Genomic DNA, 23148 nt, shown 5'->3' with positions numbered 1-23148 from the left:
ACAACACAATCTTGCTTGATCTCACACTTTAACAGTGTAGTATTGATATCTTTGCTTGTAGATCTCTCTGTATGTGTGTGTATGTGTGTGTGTATGTGTGTGTGTAGCGGGATGGATACTGGTCCATATTAACTGTAACCAGATGGGACAAAACAAGGAGATGGTGGATGGGGGATCAACCCCCTCTCCCACAAACAGGAAGTGACAACACATTGACAGATGGGCAGGAATGCCTGCTTGTGCTTTGTTGGTCCTGATTAATGTTGGCCATTACCCCTGACATTATTCCTCATCACTGCGGGGTGGAAGATGGATAAGATGGAGGGAAAGGAGGGAGGGAGGGATGCTTGTGTAGGAGCAATGAGATAATATGACGAGTAATAATTTCCCCCAGAGGTTTCTGGTAGGCAAATGTTAAGGGTTGTCTTTAGGGGGCCAGGTGATTGTGTATGTGGGTGTGTGTGTGATCTGATTACTTTAATGATTATTCTGTTTTGAGTCATTTTCTTTCTAAGTAATTTTCTTAAGTCATTTTTCTTTCTGGCTTAATCTTATTTTGTTCTTATATCCTGCCTGTCCTGCCCTCTGTTGCTAGTGGGTTCTTTTTGTATGCTTTCAGGTCAAAAGGTTATCTCTGTTGATGGTAAACAGATGTGTGTGTGTGTTTGGCAGCGGGTGGGAACAGCTGAGCTTTCAGCTGACCTCTGTGGCCCCTGGCCCTCATTGGTTTCTGAGGGGTCAATCTTTTGACATGTGTATAAATTAGAAACACAGCTGAGAGAGAAGGGGAGAATATATTAAATCATTAAGTTTAATGGTGATGTGTATAAATTGAATAATAATGCACGTGTGCCTTCTGTTTTATGCAGTTGTATAATGAAGAGATCCTGGACTTGTTTGACGGATCCAGAGATCCAGATAGTCGCAGCAGGAAGTCTAACATTAAGATCCACGAGGACGCCAGCGGCAGCATCTACACGACCGGGGTCACATCCAGACTGGTGCACACGGAGGAAGAGGTAGGTGCATGTGTGTGTGTTTGTTGTATGTGTATGTGTGTACAATTGATCAGTCGTTTATACAGTAAATTCACTATACAGTAAATTCTAGACTTGGGTGTTATCCAAAATGTGATATTGTCCTGCCAATATGTTGCATTTGTGGCAGTGCCCCGACATGTAGCCTCATTCCAATGCCTTGGCTCTCCAATTTTTTCCTGCTTTAAACCCAAAATATTGCCAGATTGCAATATTGCAACATGTCGCTACGTTAGGCCCATTAACTTAGAGTAATACCCAAATGTTGACACACATTTTAGTTCTGCATTGACTGTGACTTGACTTTTTTCCCAACATAAAAGCCTGAAGATGAATTAACATTCAATATTTTGAATATAAGCAAATACAGTGATATTCTATAATGTCTAATATCCGCCCAAGCCCCGATACCTTCTTAGAGCAGTAACTCTTATTTTTATGTTTCTTGTTCTTATATCCTGCCTGTCCTGCCCTCTGTTGCTAGTGGGTTCTTTTTGTATGCTTTCAGGTCAAAAGGTTATCTTGGGTTATCTTTCTTGGTCTGAAAAGGTCCTAAAAGTTAATAGAATTATTAAATCTAAACAATAAATTATTCTAATCTTTTTAACCTCCTGCACCACTATGGCTAAGCCTGTATCAAATCCTAACTCTGTACTTTTTCAAAGCTTATCTTGCTTTGATTCTTTAATTTTTGATGTTTTAAAAGAACACATTTAATGATGCAGTCATTAAGTTTTAGTTCAGCTCAGATTTTCTGAATAAATTCTGAATGTCTTTAATTTCACGCAGAAGCTGTGCATGTTTATGATTAAATTGGCATTTACCAGGAACATGAAACAAAGGGTGTAAGGTCGGATCAAAATTGCCTCGGTTAGTTTTCTATGACCATGACCATGATCATGGAGAAGAGACTGTGAAGACGTGGAAAAATGCTGACTGGTTGAGGCAGAGCACAGGAGCTGCCACAGATCCCCAGCACACTGAAAAGTCTGGCACGAACCATCTGGCAGTCAGTCGTCAAAACAAGAAATAGGTCGAGGATAATAAGGGAGACTTGGCTCAAATATGCTGCCTCTGAGCCAGACTTGTTTAAACCATGAGGCTATTTTGTGTGAGAGATACCACTGTGTGGTGTTTGATGCAGTAAAGTTGGTGGCCATCTTCCTTGAAAAGTTTCCGGATATCAGGATTAAGGCATTGTGTTTATGAAGGGGAACAGATCAGCAGCGACAGTGTGGAAGAAGGAGAATTTGATGGGGTGAATAGGGCAGGAGGAATGTCTGCCAGAAGAGAAGCGACGAGACACTGACAAAGACCTTAACAGAGGTGGCTGGTGGTTATTTAGGGGGGAGTACTACAGTGAAGTCGCTCTTGTTAGGTATTATTCGGACTCTTTCCAAATGCGTGACAGGGCAGAAAGAAAGATGTGCCCGGATTGTGAAATGGAAGCAGAGAGGTGAGTGAAGGACTTTGGGAGAATTAAATTCCTTAAAAATCCGACAGCTGAGAGACCAGTAGAGACAGATGGACTCTCCTGTGGGAGGGATAAAAGAAAATGTCAAAACAGGATGAGGGAAAGAGAAGCGTGGAGGTGATGGAAGTTGAAAAGAGGAGAGGAGTCAGGTTGGAGGTGAAAATACGAGAAAAAAAGTCTTGCGGATGGCAGCATTTTGAGTACACAGAGATGTAGGAAACTGAAAGAAATCCGAGAATGATTGGTGTGATTTTGATTTTGATCAAACAACCAAACTAGGCCCTTCTTTGATAAATTGATCAAGAATGATTTTCATTGAGCATGCTAATCATCATGTTGTGTCAACAGTTATTATAGTTTTTGATCATAACCATATCTCCTCTCTGTATTGTGTGTGTGTGTGTGCGTGTGTGTCCCTCAGCTGCTGCAGTGTCTGAAGCTCGGCGCTCTGTCCCGCACAACAGCCAGCACCCAGATGAACGCCCAAAGCTCCCGCTCGCACGCCATTTTCACCATCCACCTGTGTCAGATGAGAGTTTGCCAGCAGCTTCAAATGGTGAGATTGTGGTTTTGAGTAGAGAGATGGAAGTGTGAAGGCACTTGGCAGGAAAGGATATATGAATATGGAATGGAGAATGGAGGGTATGGTTAAAAAGAAAATTAGAAAAGAAACAGAAAAAAGTAATTTATATATTTTGCAAAGAGCAAGAAAAGAAAAATAATAAGGAAAACAATAATAAAAGAAGATCAAAGTGTTACAAAGTGCGATGAAATAATTGCAAATTCCAAGCAATACACTCATTCTCAATTGTTTTTGTCCACCCCCCGCTGACAGAATGGAGGAGGAGGAGGAGAGAACGGGGAAGTGAACGGTGTGGACTCCAGCGCCATCACCCAGCCGGAGTTCGAGACACTGATGGCCAAGTTCCACTTTGTGGATCTGGCCGGCTCTGAGAGGCTGAAACGCACTGGAGCCACCGGAGACAGAGCCCGCGAGGGAATCTCTATCAACTGTGGACTGGTGAGACGGCCAGGAGTAGAAAAATCTCTGTGTGCATGTGTGTGTGGGTGGCATCGTACAGAAAGACAATGACAGAGCATACATCAGCTGCTCTACTGTCTCTCTGTACTTGGGTGTATTTTTTTCAAGTTTACACGTTTTGAAATCTCCCTTGAAAATGAAGTCTGAGAGGTGATCCAGTCAGGCTGGCGGCCTGGCACCATTTTTCTGTTTTCATGTCTGTTAGAAACTAAATGAATACATAAACTCATGTGTTTAACTCTATTGTTGGTGTTAACGACCATGAGAAAAATGGAAAGCTATCTGGTTGTCTTTGGCACCAACAATAACATCACACGGAAACACTTGGGGAGCGGAAGTTGTCTGTTTCCTTTTTATATACAATATTTAAATAACTGCCTTCTGTTTTTTTTCTAAATGTCAGACTGTTACTAGTACTTGAACATTCATTTTTGATCAAATACTGATTTTGTGTGTGTGTGTGTGTGTGTGTGTGTGTGTGTTTTGTAGCTTGCACTGGGAAACGTGATCAGTGCTTTAGGAGACCAGGCCAAGAAAGGCGGGCACGTCCCTTACAGAGACTCCAAACTCACTCGTCTGCTCCAGGACTCACTGGGAGGCAACAGGTACGCACATACAGAAAACACAAGATTTGTATTGCTATGAAAATCTTCTAATTCTGCATAAATCTGAATATTGTGAAAGATTAAGAGGTTTGTTCCAAAATTTGAAAGGAAGTGGGAAGTTTGATATTTTATCAAGGCGTTGGTTGTCAGGATTTACAAAAAAGGGACCTGAGCACAGACACAGAGGCCGGCAGGCTGAACAATGCAAGGTGAACTTGCACTCCAAATTCCAAAATGCAGACAACAGAAAGCAGGTTATCAAATGATTCTGTGCCTCTGTGCTATATATGATAGAAAAAATTGAAATCTTTGTGTTTTTGATTGTTGGCTAGATAAAACAGTATATCTGAATAAAGCATGTCAGCCTTTTGGGAAATTATAATGGGCATTTTTCAGCAGGCTAATCGATAATGTATATGCCATGGTGCTCTGGTTTCTTGACAGTAGTTTCTCTTAAGCCAAAACAACAAGGTTTCTCACAACCCTAACATTGTTATACTGCATGCACATTTGCCTGCAACCTACACATTTCCCTCCTCTCCAGCCGCACAGTGATGATCGCCTGCGTCAGTCCATCAGACCGGGACTTCATGGAGACGCTGAACACACTGAAGTACGCCAATCGCGCCCGAAACATCAAGAACAAGGTGGTGGTGAACCAAGACAAGACCAGCCAGCAGATCAGCGCCCTGCGTGCTGAGATAGCCCGGCTTCAGTTGGAACTGATGGAGTACAAGGCGGTGAGAGATGGAGGGGGTGGATGGTGATAAGAGAGCGGGAGACAGTGTTGGGGGAAAGAAATGGATAAAAAGATTTTTAAAAAATAAGGACAAGGAGGAGCTCTGAGGAAAAGATGAGAGGGGCCAAATGACAGGGGGGGAAGAGATGAGGAATGAAGAGTGACAGGCGGGAAAAGAAAGCAAACACATGGCGTCTGTGTAACTGATGCAATGAGGCCGTAAGAGAGGGGTGAAAGGGGTGCCTTGATGGATGAAACTGAGAATAGTAACTGAGCAGAAGGAGAAAAAGGACGGGGCTAATGGGAGCAGGAGAGGATGACATTGGAGGGCGAGAAAGAAAAGCAGAGGCCGCAGCTGCAGTAGCTGATTACTCTATCAAATTAAAGATCTTTACTGGAACACACACATCCATTTATGCCTTTGCTGCTGTGCTCAAGTATGAAGAAGATTAATCAGTGCAAAGTCAGCATTTTACAAAGTAATGCAGGGATAAATTGATCCTGCCGCTGCTGAGAGGCTCTACATGTGCTCTGTGTAACGTGGTTTCACCTGCGAGTGCAGTCAGAAGACATTGTAGGGAATGATCCGAGCGAGAGTGACATGAAATAAGGTGAGAAATTCAAGGAAAATCTGAGAGTCTCCGCGTTTCATCAGGGTTTGTTTGACCTCCGGGGCGTCAAGAAAAGAGCAGTCATTTAGCAGGGTTGTCAGACTAGAACGCGATTAAGTGGGGGTTACCACGGTTACTAGAGGGCAGTCAATGTGTGACTCCGACGAGGGCCTGCGAGCTGACCTCGATGCGGTAATAAGGGATGTGATGTGACTGGAGTCTGGAAGTAATGGAGTGTTGGGTTGGTGGAGGTAATGACGACTGCGAGCTATGACTGCATTAAATAGTGACTCTCTGTTCGAAGCTTACACAACAGGATTCTTTCAGAGTTAATCATTCAGACTCGACAATAGCCGTCTAAAGAGCCACATGCGGGCCAGCTCAGTCTAAACAATAGCCTGAAACATCAATTTTATGTAAGAGTTTGGATTCAGAGTTTGCTGCTGGTGCTCAGGGTCAAGCTTATTGTTCTTCACGTTGCCTGTTGTTCTTCTCTGTGCAGGGGAAGCGTGTGGCAAGTGAGGATGGTTCAGAGGGCTACAGCGACCTGTATCAGGAGAACGCCATGCTGCAGAGAGAAAGCGACACACTGCGCCTCAGGGTTAAAGCCATGCAGGAGACCATCGACCACCTGAACACCCGCGTCACGCACCTGCTGGCCAATGAGGTCAGCACTCTGCTGACCAAGTCAAGTATGTGAACTCTTGTTTCTGTCTTAAAGCTTTTATTTATTTATGTTTAGGTATTAAAGTTATTTATAAGTGCTTTCTGTGACGTGGGCCACTTTCTGCTCCTGATCTGTAGGTGAAGGCAATGAGGAGATCGGGGCTTTAATCCAGAATTACATCCGAGAGGTTGAGGAACTCAGGTAAAAGCTGCAAATCTTCCAGGATGCCATTATTTGCTCTAGTATTACACTCACCGCACAAAGTAATCAAACCTGAAACTGTAACAGCACAGACTTCCCAAACTTTTTCCTTCACTGACTATTTTTTTTTAGTTTTCAAAAGAACCAGCGCAGTGCCCTTTGGCAGAGATTATCTGCTAATGTGAGGGGTTTACAGAGCCAGCCTTAATCCTCCTTAACAGACTCATCAGGGCTGCCCTGATACTATCAAACGTGTCTTGTCGTCTCCTCCTCCTCTGTCAGATCCAAGCTCCTTGAGAGCGAGGCCATGAACGAGTCGTTGAGACGGCAGGCGGCCCGACTTTCCACGCGCACCCCGTTCCCCTCCTCCAGTCTCAGCCCCGCGCCCGGCCATCCGCCTGGCTCCTCCCCTGCTCCCTTGTCCATGGAGGCCGAGATGACGGACGTGCTGCGCCGGGCCAAGATGGACATCGAGAGGCTGAAGAAGAAGGAGAGGAGGCAGAGGAGGATGAGGTGAGGACAGAGGGACACAATGCAGATGTAACCGCATATTTACATGCTTATTTATACATCATATAATATCAAACAAAGAACAGGACATAAGTCAATAGAACAGGGAAGTTCAGATTCATGTAAATTTAATTTCTCATTCCTCTTGCGAGCCTATGAACCAGTACATATTTAAAAAGCCAAGAGAGCATGATGAGTACATTATTGGCCATAGAGTCTTCTGTCCTCATTACTTCTCTCTTCTAGCTTAAGAGCCACAGCACAAGTCGATTAGGGTTTTGGGACGGCCAGCTTCTGAACAGAATTGGGATGCGGCCAGTGCTGAGTTTTAACGCTGGCTCAGACACAAAAAGGTCTAATTCAGTCGGCCAGTGGGTCATGAGAGAGAAGAGTACATAGCCTAACAGGCTAATTGAGGTTTAATGGGATGGAGATGGAGGGAGATGGGAATTTTAAGATGGGATGGGTGATGAGGGGGATGGCTGTAAAAGAGGGAGCAAAGGGGAGAATTAAAAAAAGCAGTAAAATCGCGAAGAGCTAAAAGGGCAAGATGAACAGAGGAAGACTCTGCTAATGACTTCAGAGGACCAATTTTGCTGCGAGCACATCACTTGGCAGCGATCCCAAAGGCCTAATGGTGGTTGTTAGCAGTGTGTGACATCTCACTTTCATGGAGGAGAGTGTTTGTAATGAATTGTAATGGTTGGAAAATACTCTGGATTGATGGTTGACCACAGATGAAAACAGTAAAGGGAAAGAATTGATTGTCATTTTTTGAGAAACATTCTGGACTGTTTTTTTCCTCCCGCAGCCCAGAGTTGGAGAAAGGTATGAAAAAGCGAGTGAAGCTGCACACTCATGAGAACGGAGAGAACGGGCAGAGTCGGGAAAACGGACAGAACGGACAGAACGGAGAGATCGATTCAGACGACAACTACACTGAGGTACGCTCTATGCATGTAGAATTCATAAGAGTTCATTAAAAACATAAAGAAACAGAACAGAGTCTGATGTGTCCGTGTGTGTTTCTGTGTGTAGGACATCATGTCTCCACTGCAGGAGGAGAGTGGTTGTGAAGATGAGGGGGAGGACGAGGAGGAGGGCAGGGAGGAGGAGGATGGGTTCGACAGTGACGAGAGCCTGGTGGATTCAGACTCGGACTCTGATGAGAAAGGTATGTTTCTGACAGCTGCTACGATGACATGACCAGGCCTATTCGCCTAAGGTTTGATATCAGAATATCAGAATGAAGCAGGCATTAAATTACGACTTTAACATAGCCGCTGATCCGTAATGTGAATGCTATAAATATAGTCATCCTGAAAAATGTAGAATTTAATTTTAACTCTTCTTGAAGCAGCCAACTTCCAGGCGGACCTGGCTGATCTGACGTGTGAGATCGAGATCAAACAGAAGCTGATAGACGAGCTGGAGAACAGCCAGCGGAGGCTCCTGATGCTGAAGCTGCAGTACGAGGAGAAGCTCATCCTTCTGCAGAACAAGATCCGAGACACTCAGCTGGAGAGGGACCGCGTACTGCAGAACCTCAGTGAGTGCATGCACCATGGGATTTGTATTCTACATATGTGGTCATGTGATTGAAAGCCCAGAAGCTGATCAGGTCATTAACAATATTACACGGCTACACAGTGTCCATGGAGAACTACACGGAGGAGAAGGCCAACCGGATCAAGCAGGAGTACGAGAAACGTCTGAAGGAGATGAACCGAGACCTGCTGAAGCTACAGGCGGCGCAGAAAGAGCACGCACGTCTCCTCAAAAACCAGGGGAGGTATGAACGGGAGCTGAAGAAACTCCAGTTAGAGGTCAACGATATGAAGAAAGCCAAGGTAAGGAGAGAGGAAGCAGAGTCAGCGTGGAGTGAGATTGTTTGAGCAAGGGCACTTGAGGAGATCTGACCTCTCTGCTGTTCCCAGGTGGCGCTGATGAAGCAGATGAAGGAGGAGCAGCAGAGGAGGAGAATGGTGGAGGCAAAGAGGAACCGTGAGATCGCACAGCTGAAGAAGGAGCAGCGACGTCAAGAGGTCAGGATATTTACAGATATCCCTTTAATGGAAATTCACCATGATCAAATTATCCTTTGTAGGTTTTATCCTGATAGGTGAGCAAATCTTATATCCTCACATCCCTAGTTGAAACAGTATGAGCAATGTTGTGTAGGAACCTGTTGAATCTATGTTACGGTGTTGACAACACGGTCCATATACTAGTTTCACTTCTGTTTTTAAAGAGTGATTCATGCTGGTGAGTTGGCATGAACGCTTGCATACATGTGTGCAAAAGCACAGTCGAGGTTCTCCATCTGTTAGTCCGCCTGGCACATTAAGTTACGTATCATGCACATATTGCACACAGATTTTGGTATCACTATTATGTTGAAGATAGGTACTGTATATACTTTCCTTACATCCATTCCCATCCTAATTTGTTTTCCCTGGAGTAGAGGTCTTGTAAATGAGCATGCACACATTTACACTGTCACACTGTAATCCTGTTATTTGCAGTTTAAGTCTTAAAATCCTTTCATGATCAACACCTTGTAAGCCTGTTGTGTAAAAAGCTCAAGGATCTGATTAAAATTTGAAGAAACATGTAGTTGAAGGCAGAAAACTGAAGAACCCTTTCTCTCGCTCCCGTCCATCAGTACCAGATCCGAGCGCTGGAGTCTCAGAAGCGGCAGCAGGAGCTGGTGCTGCGCAGGAAGACGCAGGAGGTGACCGCCCTGCGCCGCCTGGCCAAACCCATGTCGGACCGCGTGGCTGGGCGCGTGGCTCGCTGGAACCAAGCCACCTCAGTGACGGACTCTGGAGCTGAGTTGTCGGCCAGCACTACAGCCAGCAGCTCTGAGCCTGAGACCGCGAGGACTGTGAGCGGGCTGGTGAGGCAGTGGAACAACAAAAACAATGTGTTTGGATACATGGGAGAGAGCGAAGGGAGCATTGACGGAACCAGGGTCATCAGGTAAGATGGGTTGATTGTCCTCCAAGCAGATTTCATGGATTCTTTTTTTATTTTTTATAGAAGCGATGTATTAAAGAGGTGAGCCTACAGACAGTTATCACCTGCATCTTCAGCCTTTCTGGGCTTTATAGAGCTTCATAGTTTCTAAAACTTTAAAGATTTAATTAAAGTTTTTACAACAGTAACCAGCTACTTGCAATTGCTCCTGTTATCTCTTCTCAGCAGTAGGAAGAAGTTGCAGCGTAAAGCAGCAGGCATCGGCACCGGAGTGGCGGGCAGAGTGGGCGGCTTCTCCAAGTCTGCCCGTCAGAAGTGGCAAGCCTTGGAGCGACGCATTATGGACATCGTCATGCAGAGGATGACGATCTCTAATGTGGAGGCTGACATGGATCGCCTTATTAAGGTAAGAATGGCCTTCACATATTTACCTGAGATTAAGGTGGGAAAAAGCTACTTTTTGAGGTTTTGTTATTTGGGATTGTAATTGTTTTTTTTTTTTTTATCACAGTGGAGGTTAAATAAGCAACTGAAGTTGCACATCTGTATAATAGTGGCAGCAGAACTTAATTAGTTTCTTACATCTTAGTTACTTTTTTAGCTGACTTCATCTCAGTAGTCAACTGAGACCAGAGTGTGTGAGGCTTTTCCTTCCTTCTTCACAGATATATACTGTGAAGCTCACACAGTACTGTACAAGTAGATGGGGTCTTTCTCTATTAAGATAAACGAACAAACCTTTTATGTCAGCTGTGTCTGGTTCATTACATCGAAAACATTTTTTTTTCTTGTTCTGTGTGTTTGTGTTTTGGCTGAGTCAGAAGCGAGAGGAGCTGACGGTCCAGCAGGAGTCGCTGTCACACAAGAGGGAGGTACTAATGGCGGATGGGGAGGGACCGGAAGCAGAGGACCGCCTCCTTCAGGAAATTAATGAGGACATTGAGGTGCTGAATGCCAACATAGACTACATTAATGACAGCCTGTCTGACTGCCAGGCCACAATTGTGCAGATAGAGGAGACCAAGGTATGACTACACACACACACACACACACACACACACACACACACACACAGATATGTTCACCGCCGCAGGTGTGGTAATGCCCAGGATTGTGTCCTCTGCAGGATGAGCTGGACTCTGTGGACACCTCAGTGGTGATCAGCTCCTGTTCTCTGGCTGAAGCACGCCACCTGCTGGACCACTTCCTGAAGGCCTCCATAGAGAAAGTGAGTTGTCATACAGGACCTTCAACGAAAACAAAGACTGCATAAAGAAAGACCTGAGGTGGATTTTGCAGGCTTGAAAATTTTTTAAATTTGCACTGTGCAATGTGTAAAACTTGGAACAAACTTTCACCTCTTCAGTCAGAATTTGATGAAAATATGTTGCTTTAATTATGAATAAAGATAAATTAATGTAGGGATCTATTACAAGTGTTATGAATAAAGTAAACAATTTTGTTGTTGTCATATTATGCTACTGCCAAAAAATATAATAATTTTATGTAGTGAAGTTGCATTGAATTTAACTGAATGCTTAACATGGTTGCAGCGCCATCTAGTGGTGTCCCTTTCTACTGCAAGATGAAGTCAGGGGTGTAATTCATCATAAAAAAAGATCTATTAAAAGAAATTGACAACTTTCATTTCATTTCCTGTCAAATACTACTCATCTAGTCTGAGAGTTACAGAGCGTATGTGTGCATTATCATCTTTGACTTGTTTGCTCAACATTTTCGTTCACAGAGTCTACAGGTGGCTCAGAAGGAGGCTCAGGTCAGACTGCTGGAGGGTCAGCTGAGGCAGACGGACGTGATTGGCTCATCCCACAATCACATGATCCTTGATGCCCTGCGAGAAAAGGCAGAATACATCCCTGAACTCCAGGCTCTCATCCACAATGTACAGCAGGGTGAGTGGTGGTTCTCGTACGTGTTTCGACTCATCGTGGCAGTGTGGGAGACACCTTGCAACTTTTACTTTCTGTATTTGGATATAGACACATAGACATTCTTATTCCCTTTTCCCCACATCAGTTCATACTGTCTTTTCAGCAATGTTTTGATGTGTGGGCTGAACAAAAACAGATAAGCCTTAATCAGCCTTAAGGAATGTTTTAAAAAGAGATGACACCAGATATTAAACTTGGAAATATGGTAGTGGAGTTAGGTTGTGGCTATACAGAGTGGCAGTGTATCAATGATCTGCTGGGGGCTGACAAGTTGCATGTTTTATGTTCTTCCAGAAAATGGTTATGCCAGCACAGACGAGGAGCCCTCTGAGTTCAGCCAAGCTTCTGACAGCAGGTGAGACTGCAGTCTGCTCGCCTACACAACATCCTCAATACATAACATCCTCCTCTCACCCTGATATTAACTACAATCTGCTAAAGTTGGTCTTCTTTTTGCAAAAAGCATAGTAATCATCCAGTAAAATTCTCAAGTGAAATGATATATGTACTCCATTTCTCATTTCTTGCTATTTTTTACATGTTTATTTTCTCTCTTGCTTTCTCTTTTTCTGCAGTGTATCTCAAATGAAAGAATCCAACAGCCAAGAAGACATCAAGATAAAGGTACAGCTGATCAAGCACAAACGTTATTTGGCTCTATTACATATGAGCGACACAAGCGTTAAATCCACATGTGTCTTGTTTTCTTAAATCCAGATGTTAACATTACAGTACTTGTCAGTGTCAGTGCTCAAAACATCATGTAGTTATATGTCTTGCAGTATCCAAGACTCTAAGACCCTTTATAAATCATGATATTTTTGCTGTAGTGATCGTGTTCAGAATTAGAATTTTATTGTCACTGCACAGCGTACAAAGCAGCATCCAAGTATTCACACAACATAAGAATAGAGTAAAAAGTACGAGTAAAAAGTACAAGGCAGTAGGGCAATGTAAGTATAAAAAATAAATAGATAAATATGTACATTTTTTTACAATTATTGCACATGTGCGTGTGTGTCAGTGCCCGTTTGTGTTCAGTGCAGTGATGGCTTGTGGAAAGAAGCTGTTTCTAAGTCTGTTTGTTCTGGTTCTGTTGGACCTGTAGCGCCTGCCAGAGCTTAGCAGGTCGAACAGGTGATGTGCAGGATGGGTGCTGTCTTTGCTGAGGCAGTGGGATGAGTAAATGTCTTTGAGGGAAGGGAGGGGGCATCCGATGATCTTCTGTGCTGTCTTGACCACTTTCTGTAGCCTCTCCCTATCTGCCTCGGTGCAGTAGGTTAAGATGCTCTCAGTGGTAGAGTGGTAGAAAGTCACCAGCAGCTTCTCGCTGATGTTACTTTTCCTGAGTACTCTCAAGAAGTGCAGACACTGATGTTCTTTTCTTGATGACAGCTGAGATGTTTGCAGACCAGGAAAGGTTAGCAGAGATCACAGTGCCTAGGAAGGTGAAGGTGTGGGCCCTCTCCATGCAGTTGCTGTGTATGTCGAGGGGAGGTGGATCTGTCCTTTGTTTCCTGAAGTCCAGGATGATTTCTTTGATCTTTGTGGTGTTCAGAGACAGGTTGTTTGCTGAGCACCACTCAGACAAATTTCAGGACTTCGTCCCTGCAGGCAGATTCATCTCCCCCCCCCCAGATCAGTCCCACCACCGTCATGTCGTCTGTGAACTTAACAGTGGTGTTACTGGAGTGGGCAGGTCTGCAGTCTGTGGTGTAGAGGGTGTAGAGCAGCGGGCTCAGCACACACCCTTGTGCAGCGCAGGCCCTGAGCACCTTCCCCGGGACACCGTCAGGTCCAGAAGCTTTCCTGGGGTTGACCCTGCTTAGCATCCGTTCCACCTCCCGTGCCTGCACAGTCAATGGTTGGGAGCTGGAAGCTTCTGGAGAGCTGGACACTTCTTGGACTTCTTCCTTCACTGTCAAAACACACGACACAATTTCTGTCAAAGCAGCTGCAATTCTCGTATGAATCCATGCGGTGGCAGTAAAAGCAAACACATAGGAGGAGGAGGAGGAGGAGGAACCCCCTAGTATGACACCAGTCCCTTTTATCCTCTTGTTAATGCTCTGTTCTTGATCCTTCATTGTGTTCTGTCGTTATTGTTTTCTCTATCCAGCCTTTATTAACCCCACATTGGATGCTCTCTCACATCTAGCCTTTTTCTTTCACTGTTTTCTTATTCTCTTTGCCCTTTTCCCTCCTGAGTGTTGTTTTCAGGCCTTGTTAATATCCTTCTGTACTTTAATTAAATTCAATCTTTATCTTTACTCAAAGTCTCATTATTTTCTACCCCTCTGTCATTCTTCTTTCTCATTAAATTTCTCCCCTCGATGATCCTCTGTAACACAAATGGTGCGGATTTCTCACCCAGATGGAGCCTCGTCTGTCAGCTCAGATGAAGGCGGTGTCGGCGGAGTATCTGGGTCCCATCCTGGACCCCTCATCAGGCGGCAAGCAGCAGCACATCACCAAGTCTCTGGCCTCACTGACAGACATCCAGGAGGACGGCCTGAGCCTGGCAACCGCAAGTCTGGGGTTCAGCCTGTCCCTACGAGACTCCTACCACAGGGAACGGGCGTCCCGTACCATCAGCCTGCCTATCAGGGGACACACCTTGTAAGTGAATCTTGATGTTCACTCAGATTAAAGCTAAGGCAAAACAAATCCTTCTTGTGTTACCAGGAAAGGGGAATGTCAAGGCTTGTCTCCATCATTACCAGTCTGTGCCCTGTTGACCTCACACGCTGGCCTGATAATTACTGCAGTGATTTTTTTTGTCCTATCAAAAGTACAGCTTTACTTTTTAGTTATGAACAATTTATCCATCACCTTTAGTTAACTAGCAACCATGTACCATTTCTTCCAGCCAGCTATTAACCTATAATCAGTTACTTTTAGCTAACTACCATTAATCAATTACATTAAGCCATTTATCCATTACTTTTATCTAACTAACAAACAGTGAGCTTACTATAAACTATAATATTCCTTACTTAGCTAACTATCATCTATTACTTCTAGTTTACTATTATTGATGTATGCATTACTTGCACTTTTTTGAAAAAGGGCACCATGTAGTGTTGAGGTCAGTGAGTGGATATGATTTTCATACAGTAGTTTCTATTTTGTCAAAGTTGTTGAGCGACTTTGAAAATCTTTGCCACCCGGCAGCTTCTGAAGTACCCCCTGAGGTACAAATACCAATGATTGTGAATTACTGCCCCCGGGGTTTGGGACAGCAGGGTAGCTTGTAGTTAGAGTCTTTTTCAATTAGAGAATCCGTATTTAAAATCCCCATGCTGATAAACATTTGTTCTGCTGAGGTGCCTTTGAGCACGATGAAGAGCAGAGTCCTTTAAGGTGATGACATGGGCTGAATTTGAAAGCCTTTGAAAATCTTTGAACATAAGAGATAAACAAACAAGCGAGAGAGAAACATGAGGTTAATTGCATAACCATGAGTGAATCGACACCCTGTGGAATATCACAAATGCAGCAACGAGAGAAAAGAACATCTTTTTACATTTCATTTCCTGACAAAGGAGACAAAGTTGTCAAGAATGTGCGTGTCTATTTCTGACTGCACAGTGACAACCTCTGGAAACCTGCCAGAGGCTTAACATTTTTTAGGTTATAAAACTGCTTCAGGGAGGGAAAAGGCAAAATCAATGGAATCTGCATCAGTCCTCAGGGACGGGAACAATGTTTGTGTGCGATTTGTTATGAAAAGATATGAGCCTGCCAGTTGTTTTAGCCTGCTCGAGGTGTTGTTAAATGGCATAAAACCCTTGTTGCTTATAGATTCCCAACAGTTTACATAGATGTATGTCATCCGCCTGTGCACTCCCTTGAAGATTTGCTTAGTTTGCTTTTGTGCGTGTGTGTGTCAGTCCCAGGCAGTCTCGGGGTTATGACACTTCCCCCATAACGAGGAGGAAGTCTTACGACCGTGCGTACAGGTACATGCAATGTAATACTCAGATACATTTTTCAGGCCAGATCAATTAAATTTTTTGACTGTGTGATGTATTTAATGTTTCTTGATCCCTTAACAGGCCCACTGACGGCTATACTCCCCCTTCCTCGCCTCCTCTGAGGACCAGGAACGACCGCAACGTCTTCTCAAGGCTCACCAGCAACCAAACCCAAGGTTCAGCTCTGGACAAGTACGTACACTCCTGCGCAGACACACACATTCATTCACAAACTGCCTTTGTTCTTTTGTCCCCACGTTCTCATCTGATCAATTCAGTCTCACTTTGACCGAATGAATCATTTCTTTAGTTTCTTTTCTTCTCCTCCATGGTTTGAGATCTTCAACGACCCTGTTGATAGGCTGAAGGTCAAGCCTTTTGAGTGGAATGTGCTTTTGTCTGCGGTGATGAGCCCTAAAGAGTGAGCTATTCCAGCTGTTTATCTTCAGATGAATCCCACTCTTAGACAAAACGCTTTTTATCTGGCATTAAAGTAGGTCCTAGGGGGGCAGATGGTGCCAACATTCACAGAATCCAGGTCCACAGGTGTAAAATGCATTCAAGACGCATTTGAAGATCTTATCATCCAAACCACAACCACAGGCTACTCAGGGCTGCATTTAGCAACACTAGCAATGAGGTGTAATTGCAATCCATGTATGGGAGTTACCAGGAAACAATTGAAAATCGGGAGGGTGAGGAACATACTCTGTAGAGACACGCTGTAAGGGGCATTTGTGATTCAGGGGATTGAGGGAGTCTGTTTTAAGAAGATGTGATGTGCACGACAACAAGGAACATGATTGCATTTGGACGAAAGAATTTAAGATCAGCTTGTGCAATCAAATCTAATCCAATAAAAAAAAAAAAAAATGCCCCACAATAAATCTTTTGACACTATCTGAGAGAATCTAATTCTGATCTATGGTAATTCTTGAGGCTGTCGTTGGTCGTAGTGTCAGACTAATCTCATCATATTTACATACATAAAGGTAAAATAATGGGATAAGCACCTTTCGATTTATAAGCGGTCCAGCTACATCGTATGGAAACCATTGTGGATATGAGATGCATGTTAATAATGTCAGCTGCGAAAGTGCCAAGATAGAAACGAGCGACCGGCCTTCTCCCTTCCTGCTCACAATCAATTCCGGCTTCCTTCCACCCAGACAAATGTCAGCAGTTAATTTCAGTCAGCGTTCGTCTCCGCTGTAAAGTTGTTTCTTGTGTAATCTTTATTAAACTGGAACATTTCTCAGCTTTATCGACCCCTAATTGTTGGCGAGGATGCTGTGTGAGATGAGTTACGGTGTCGTGTTTTTTGTTCGCGTTGCTGTATGTGTGAATATTTGTGCTGCGTGTGTGTGTGGGAGCCTGTGGGTCCTCATTATCTGGAGCAGGGGTAGGTAAATGACTTGGCTCGTGTCATCTTTCTATGCAGCGGTTGTCATCGGTGGCCATTTTTATTTGAGTCAGTGTGACAGTGTGGGAGGATATTTATGTTTAGGGTCTCATCTGTAGGTCCCACTGGGGAAGCCCTGCTACAGAGCATGATGCAGGCTGGCGAAATGTTGTGAGGGTTTTCCTTTTATCTTCTGTTGCAGGGCGCATTTGCATTTTCTACAATTCACAATTTGATGAACTCTATTAACATCATTTGGTCATTTGCACTTTTGGTTTAAGTGAGGAGTGGGTGGCATTTAAATGTTTTGTTCACTGAATTTAAAAGTTGTTGTTTTTTTTATTATTATTATTATTTTTTTTTTTACCAAACATTCATCATTTGAAGGGGCTCTATGTAGTATTGGAGAAGAAATTCAAACTCAGAATTTTTACATTTACAATATTACTGAGATAAAATACATTTTCCAAAACTGTATAAACAAGCTGTTTTCAGACAAAAATAAGATCCTCGGAAAACTGTTTGACGTTAGAGAGGTGGCAGGGTCTGCCAAGTATAAACAACATAAAAAAAAGTGTTGCCCCTTAAAGGTCGGTGTGTTTATTCAGAGTTTGTTAGTTCATATGACAATAAGTCAATGAGGATCTTTCTTTTCAGATGGAATTCTCTTCAGCAAAACTACAAAGTGCACCTTTAAAACCATAAATTTGATTTTGTTTGTTTTCATTGTCCCAACATTACTGACACTGACCCAAGTATGACACTGAACTGATTATCACAAGCATAAATCCAAGGTTAAATTAAGCTAATTTATTAAAGAATAATTAGAAAGCCAGCATGAATCGTCTGAATCTTTCTGTTTAATTAGATGTCAAATGAGAAGCCTCCTGCTAGGACAGAAGGAAGATAGCGACGTTCTCAAGTTTATCTTTGCAAGTTCACAGAACCTATTAAAATGTAATAAGACATTTTTTGCGTAATTGTGACTGTATGGATACATTCTGCTACTGTTTTCTGACTGATTTATATTGGAAGAGCCAATGAGGCTGGGATCAGGCATTCGACACAGATTAAAAAAAGGAAATTTAATTTCAAACAAAGTTTTCCTGTTGCCTGTTGGATAAGGAGGCGTCGAAACCTAGATCTGCTGTTTTTAATCTTCACACAACATTTGCATCCTCCAAAACCAATGAATTTAAAAAAGGATTTTGTCTTGAGAGAAAAGCGGATATTACTATGCTAATAGCCACCGTGGCCAGCAGTAAATACCCAGAAATGGAGGAATTTGATTCACCTTTTAACACTGTGGCTCCCTCAGGACATATCCACAACCATTTTGTTTTATTATTTCATGCTCATGAGTGTAAAGCACTGGCTCTCCTGGTGACAAACCTGAGGCTATAAAATATTTACAATATAATAACCCTTTTATTGCACTGTTACACACATGCCAGCCTTTCCCTCTGAGCTATTGTGGAGGAACTGTATTGGTGTGGTCGAGATTTCTTTCCCCTCGACAGCTGTGAGCGGGCTCGCCTGTGAGTTTGATTGACAGCCTTATCCTCCATCCTGGATCTTCCCCTGTTCGCAGTCCCTTATGTTCTATCTGTACTTTTCTGTACCAAGATTAGATGTGGGAGTGGGCACTGATGTCAGAAGAGTTATACATTGGGGTTAAGCGCAATAAAAGTGTAGAAATCGTGTAATGTGCAGTTCTTTGACCTCTGTGTATGACTATCCTGGCATCGGTGCTCCCTACTTGAACTTCCCTTTTCTTTCAGTACCTTTTTCCTGCCTTGTTCTAATGATTAGTTCAACATTTTGCAGAGAGTTTGATGGGTAGATTGATGCCACTCCCATGGTTGTATGCAGACAGCCAGAAGTTGGCTAACTTTGCTTAGCATAAAAACTGAAAGCAAGGGGGAGCAGCTAACCCAGATGATAACAAAATCTGCCTCTCAACACCCCGAAAACTCTGAAAAAATGAACATGCAGCATAGAGATACACAAATTGTCATCTCCACCAATATTTTTTTAATCCAAATGAGGCATAGTGTTAAACACATGTTAATTAGTGAGCTTTAGAGGTGCTCTGAGTCAAATTTTGTTAGCTTCAGACAGAGCCAGGCTAGCTCTTTCCCTTTGTTTCCAGTATGCATGCTAAGCTAAGCCAACAGAATTTTGTTGAACATACAGACGTGAGAGTGTCATCGTTCTCCTCATCTAACTCCTAGCAATAAAAAGAATATGGGTAGTTCCCAAAATGTTGAACTATTTCTTTAAACATTTAACCCTCAGTGTTAGCCACAAAACCAGCCATTGCTTACTGTGGGTGTAGCGACAGTTAACATCCTCAGACAGTGGTCAAGGAGTGAAGCCTGTTCAGTGGTTGTCTTTGAGAAGAAGCAAACTGCCTGATAATCACTGACCAAGCTTTATTGTTTGGCTAAGATTTCCTGCCTGTTTGCTCACTGCTTTATATCTAATACCCTTCCTCTAGTCACTCCTCCCTATAACCCTCTGCCAATAACCCTTCTGTCTTTCCTTAGTGTGGTTAACCCTTTCCTCTTCCCGCCCCGCCCTCCCCCCTCTCCTGCTCCTCTTCTGCCTCCAGGTCGGATGACAGCGACTCCTCGCTCTCCGAGGTGCTCAGGTAGAGGAACTGTGTTCGTCACTCTTTGTTCTCCCATTTGCCTGTGAACTCACCTGGTGTCGTCTTGTCTCCACCAGTAGTCAGTGCCACGCCTGGCCTCCCCTTCACGCCCCTTTGTCCCCCTCTGTGGGTGAGGTCGACGTGGTGCATGTTTTAACCACACGTGGCTTTCCCTTCCCGGCGGCCCTTTCCCTTGATGTGTTTCTTTGTGGTGTTGCTTGCACACGAGATCTGGATGAACCTTACCACTTTTCTACAGGCTGCAAAAAATAAGGAAAAATGAATATCAGAGCTGAACAATGAATACAAATATCACGGAAGAAACAACATTGCCGGTGGGGTATCCAAATCGCTGCACAAAGAAGGAAAATGTGTCAGAACGTACTATTACAAATGAAGTATTGTGGTGCTACAGAGCTACCCGCCACTTAAAAATTCATATTCTCCAGATGAAAGAGAACAGACCCCAGGAAAAAAAATCAAGTCATCACCTTTTTTTATATTTTTTTTGTGAAAATAAGAATTACCATCCCCACTAAAATCACATTCAAATCGCAATATGTCTCAAAATACCTGCATTATTCATTCTTTCATCATTTCTTTAAGATATGCAGCCGCGTAGCTTAGCTCAGCACAGAGTGGAAACACAGAAACAGCTATAGAATGCTCTTTCGAAAGATAACAAATTGTGTTTTTTATGGAGGGTTACGTGGCTCCGTCCACAGTGGGTCCTTGGGGACGGGTGTGTGAGAGGTATTCATCTTTCATCGACCTTTCGGCAAGAAAGCGAATAAGCATATTTCCCCAAACTATTCTTTCAAGTTTATCATAGAATTCTATCTGATCAATACTTTCTATTCCTGGGTCTTTATCACACACACACAGACATATACAAATGGATGCATCTCTCACCATGGCTCTTGTGTCTGTTTTTCTGCACTGCGGAGAGCACACACTGCTCTCCCTCCATATTTTCATTAGTCTGCTGGTCTCATGGTCCTTGGCCCCGCAACATCCATTAGCAGCCCTTACATAGCGAATAACACAGCACACTATGATACCTTCCACAGGCGCTGATAGAATGGGAACACTTTCTGCCATTTGGACCAACGCTGCGCTGTAAGAAATGGAGTGCTGCATTAAAGCAGTGTTGTGCTACGTGCATCCTGTCCTTATAGAGAAAAAAAAGCAGAGACACGGTACAGAAGGTACTCAAAATAATACGACATAATGGTTTTCCGGCAGGTGAACAAAGCAGCTTATGACTGTAAGTTTAGAGGTTCATGTTATATGATGAGGGGGGAAAAAATCTACTTAAATTAATGTCATGGCAATAACACCAGAACAACGTCATAGTTAACTGACCAACGAGAACGGAGCACCAGACCCACCGCGTGCAACATGATAGCCCTCAGAGTGATAAGGTTCATTCAAATGAAAACGCTGCTATTTTTTGAAAGTCTTCCTTCCCCTCTCGTCTGCAATCATTGAAAAAATATTATTTAGAGAACGGTCACATGTAAGGTTTCTCCTCTTTTTATTAAATTATCTGTGTTCTATCATCAGTCTTTTCAAAATGGGATTGACAAAAAAGAGGGCGGAACAGATTGTACGTATTCACTCTGTTCACTCACCATCACCGTCAGGTTTTGCACTTCTGCAGAGGAGCACAAGCTGATAACCTGACTACATTATCGACTTGTTACACCTCTCCCTGCATACATATATACCACATACCCTTTCCCCCCGGGCCCTAAAAGGCGATTGGCCGCGGAGCTGCTGAAACGCGAGTCAGCTCCCACCAGACTGGCTGAGAATGGATGCTGCATGTGGTGATGATGACGTCTCAGGACGTTGTGCTGTGGTTTATTTTTGAGTTGCGGGCTGTTGTGAAGTCGGTGTTGCAAGGCTGTGGCTGATATCATCATTTTTTTTTAGCTTATTCTGTGCAAGTCGGTTCTCTTTTTATGTTTCCATGAGACTTGGGCAAGACACGCATGCAATCTTTTTTCACTGGCTGATAATCGACAGTTTTCGATTTTGGTTGTCATTTTTATGCACTGTAAGAAAAAGATACACAGAGAGTATGGTTCAGTGTTCATATTTTTGATTTGACGTGTGTATTTGTGTGTGTTTTCATGCTGGGACAGAAGAGGGGCATGTTGCCATCTTTGACATGTTTCAAGCACACCCTTCTTTTGCTCACTCTGTGCAGAACCAAACCTGTCTTTGTGTGTAATCACGGATTCTGTTTTCCCTGCTCTGGCTCTCCCTCACTGTTTTGCTCTCTACCTCACTTTCTCTCACACACTCGCATACACACTAACCACCACTGGTGCTATTAGGAAGCCCACCAGGGGCCAATTTTCCCACAATCCTTCCCTCTTCTTCTCACCCTCTGCCTGCTCTGTCTCACTCTGCTGACTGCTCTCCAGGCACTGTGGGACTCTGGCCTGTCAGAGGGACATAGATTGGGAGGGTGAGGGGGGCAGAGGTTCAGCTAGAGACGTTGAGTGCACATAGTATAAGAGGCTGTGTGTTTGTGCACATGTAGGTGTGTGTGTGAATGTATGTGAGAGAGAGAGTTGGGGGGGGGCAGAAAGACAAGTTGAATAGGAAAGCAGCTCTTACCGTTGTAAAGCCTTAATTGGGCTGTTCTACAACAAAAGAAAAGCTGGGACGGGGGTGTGGAGGCAGGCCAGAGAGACGGAGCAGGTAGAACCGACAGGAAGTTATGTGTGCTTCTAGTTCTTTTTTTAGAGGAGTACATCATCTGTATGTATCCAGTGAGGTTTGTATGGATTTGTATTGTCTCTGTAATGGAAAAAACATTTGTGTTTGTGTGCATGTTTGTGATCAATCTGTGCGTACAGTGTGTACATCTGTAGTTGCTTGCAAAGACATCAGCCTCAAGGCCTTTATGTGTGTATGCACAGTTGACACTGTATGTGTGTGTTACCGTATCCTTAGGGGTGTGATCAATCCCATCGGTGGTGTGAAAGGGGGTCGGACGGCGCCCCTGCAGTGTGTTTCTGTAGCTGAGGGCCATTCGAAGCCAGTCCTGTGTGTGGATGCTACAGATGAGCTGCTTTTCACTGGATCTAAAGGTACACATACCAGCGACTGTACTGTAGGATCCTTCTTAATCCTTAATTCAATGTATATGTAGCATTATATGTGATTGTTAAAGCGCTTTTAAATGGATCCTGAATACATTGGAGCCAGCAACATGACAACTCAAAACTTGTCATCTCGAAACAATTACACTACTTAAAGATTAGTTCAACGCTTTGGTATAT

The 23148-nt window shown here is 43.6% G+C and overlaps 1 protein-coding gene across 9 annotated transcripts in view; it reads left to right on the top strand.

The window, feature by feature from the left end:
- kif21b (kinesin family member 21B) overlaps nucleotides 1-23148 on the top strand; it is a 64534-nt gene that overhangs the window by 26220 nt on the left and 15166 nt on the right. For 2 of the 9 annotated variants that reach the window (XM_030419471.1, XM_030419466.1), the window contains exons 4-28: nucleotides 870-1019; nucleotides 2933-3067; nucleotides 3347-3532; nucleotides 4043-4158; nucleotides 4703-4898; nucleotides 6011-6200; nucleotides 6313-6376; nucleotides 6659-6889; nucleotides 7698-7830; nucleotides 7925-8060; nucleotides 8244-8435; nucleotides 8537-8736; nucleotides 8824-8931; nucleotides 9552-9868; nucleotides 10091-10271; nucleotides 10687-10890; nucleotides 10992-11093; nucleotides 11613-11778; nucleotides 12112-12172; nucleotides 12393-12441; nucleotides 14192-14436; nucleotides 15711-15779; nucleotides 15876-15986; nucleotides 19811-19849; nucleotides 22820-22956. In XM_030419471.1, coding sequence (XP_030275331.1) covers nucleotides 870-1019; nucleotides 2933-3067; nucleotides 3347-3532; nucleotides 4043-4158; nucleotides 4703-4898; nucleotides 6011-6200; nucleotides 6313-6376; nucleotides 6659-6889; nucleotides 7698-7830; nucleotides 7925-8060; nucleotides 8244-8435; nucleotides 8537-8736; nucleotides 8824-8931; nucleotides 9552-9868; nucleotides 10091-10271; nucleotides 10687-10890; nucleotides 10992-11093; nucleotides 11613-11778; nucleotides 12112-12172; nucleotides 12393-12441; nucleotides 14192-14436; nucleotides 15711-15779; nucleotides 15876-15986; nucleotides 19811-19849; nucleotides 22820-22956 — 3718 coding nt within the window. The remainder of the gene's footprint in view (nucleotides 1-869; nucleotides 1020-2932; nucleotides 3068-3346; nucleotides 3533-4042; nucleotides 4159-4702; nucleotides 4899-6010; nucleotides 6201-6312; nucleotides 6377-6658; nucleotides 6890-7697; nucleotides 7831-7924; nucleotides 8061-8243; nucleotides 8436-8536; nucleotides 8737-8823; nucleotides 8932-9551; nucleotides 9869-10090; nucleotides 10272-10686; nucleotides 10891-10991; nucleotides 11094-11612; nucleotides 11779-12111; nucleotides 12173-12392; nucleotides 12442-14191; nucleotides 14437-15710; nucleotides 15780-15875; nucleotides 15987-19810; nucleotides 19850-22819; nucleotides 22957-23148) is intronic. The other 7 variants (XM_030419473.1, XM_030419470.1, XM_030419469.1 and 4 more) reach the window with 6 other exon arrangements.

Source organism: Sparus aurata, chromosome 6, assembly GCF_900880675.1.
Source record: "Sparus aurata chromosome 6, fSpaAur1.1, whole genome shotgun sequence".
Lineage (NCBI taxonomy): Eukaryota > Metazoa > Chordata > Actinopteri > Spariformes > Sparidae > Sparus > Sparus aurata.
Note: the sequence above shows the minus strand (reverse complement) of the source record. Positions and strands in the feature narration are given on the sequence as shown.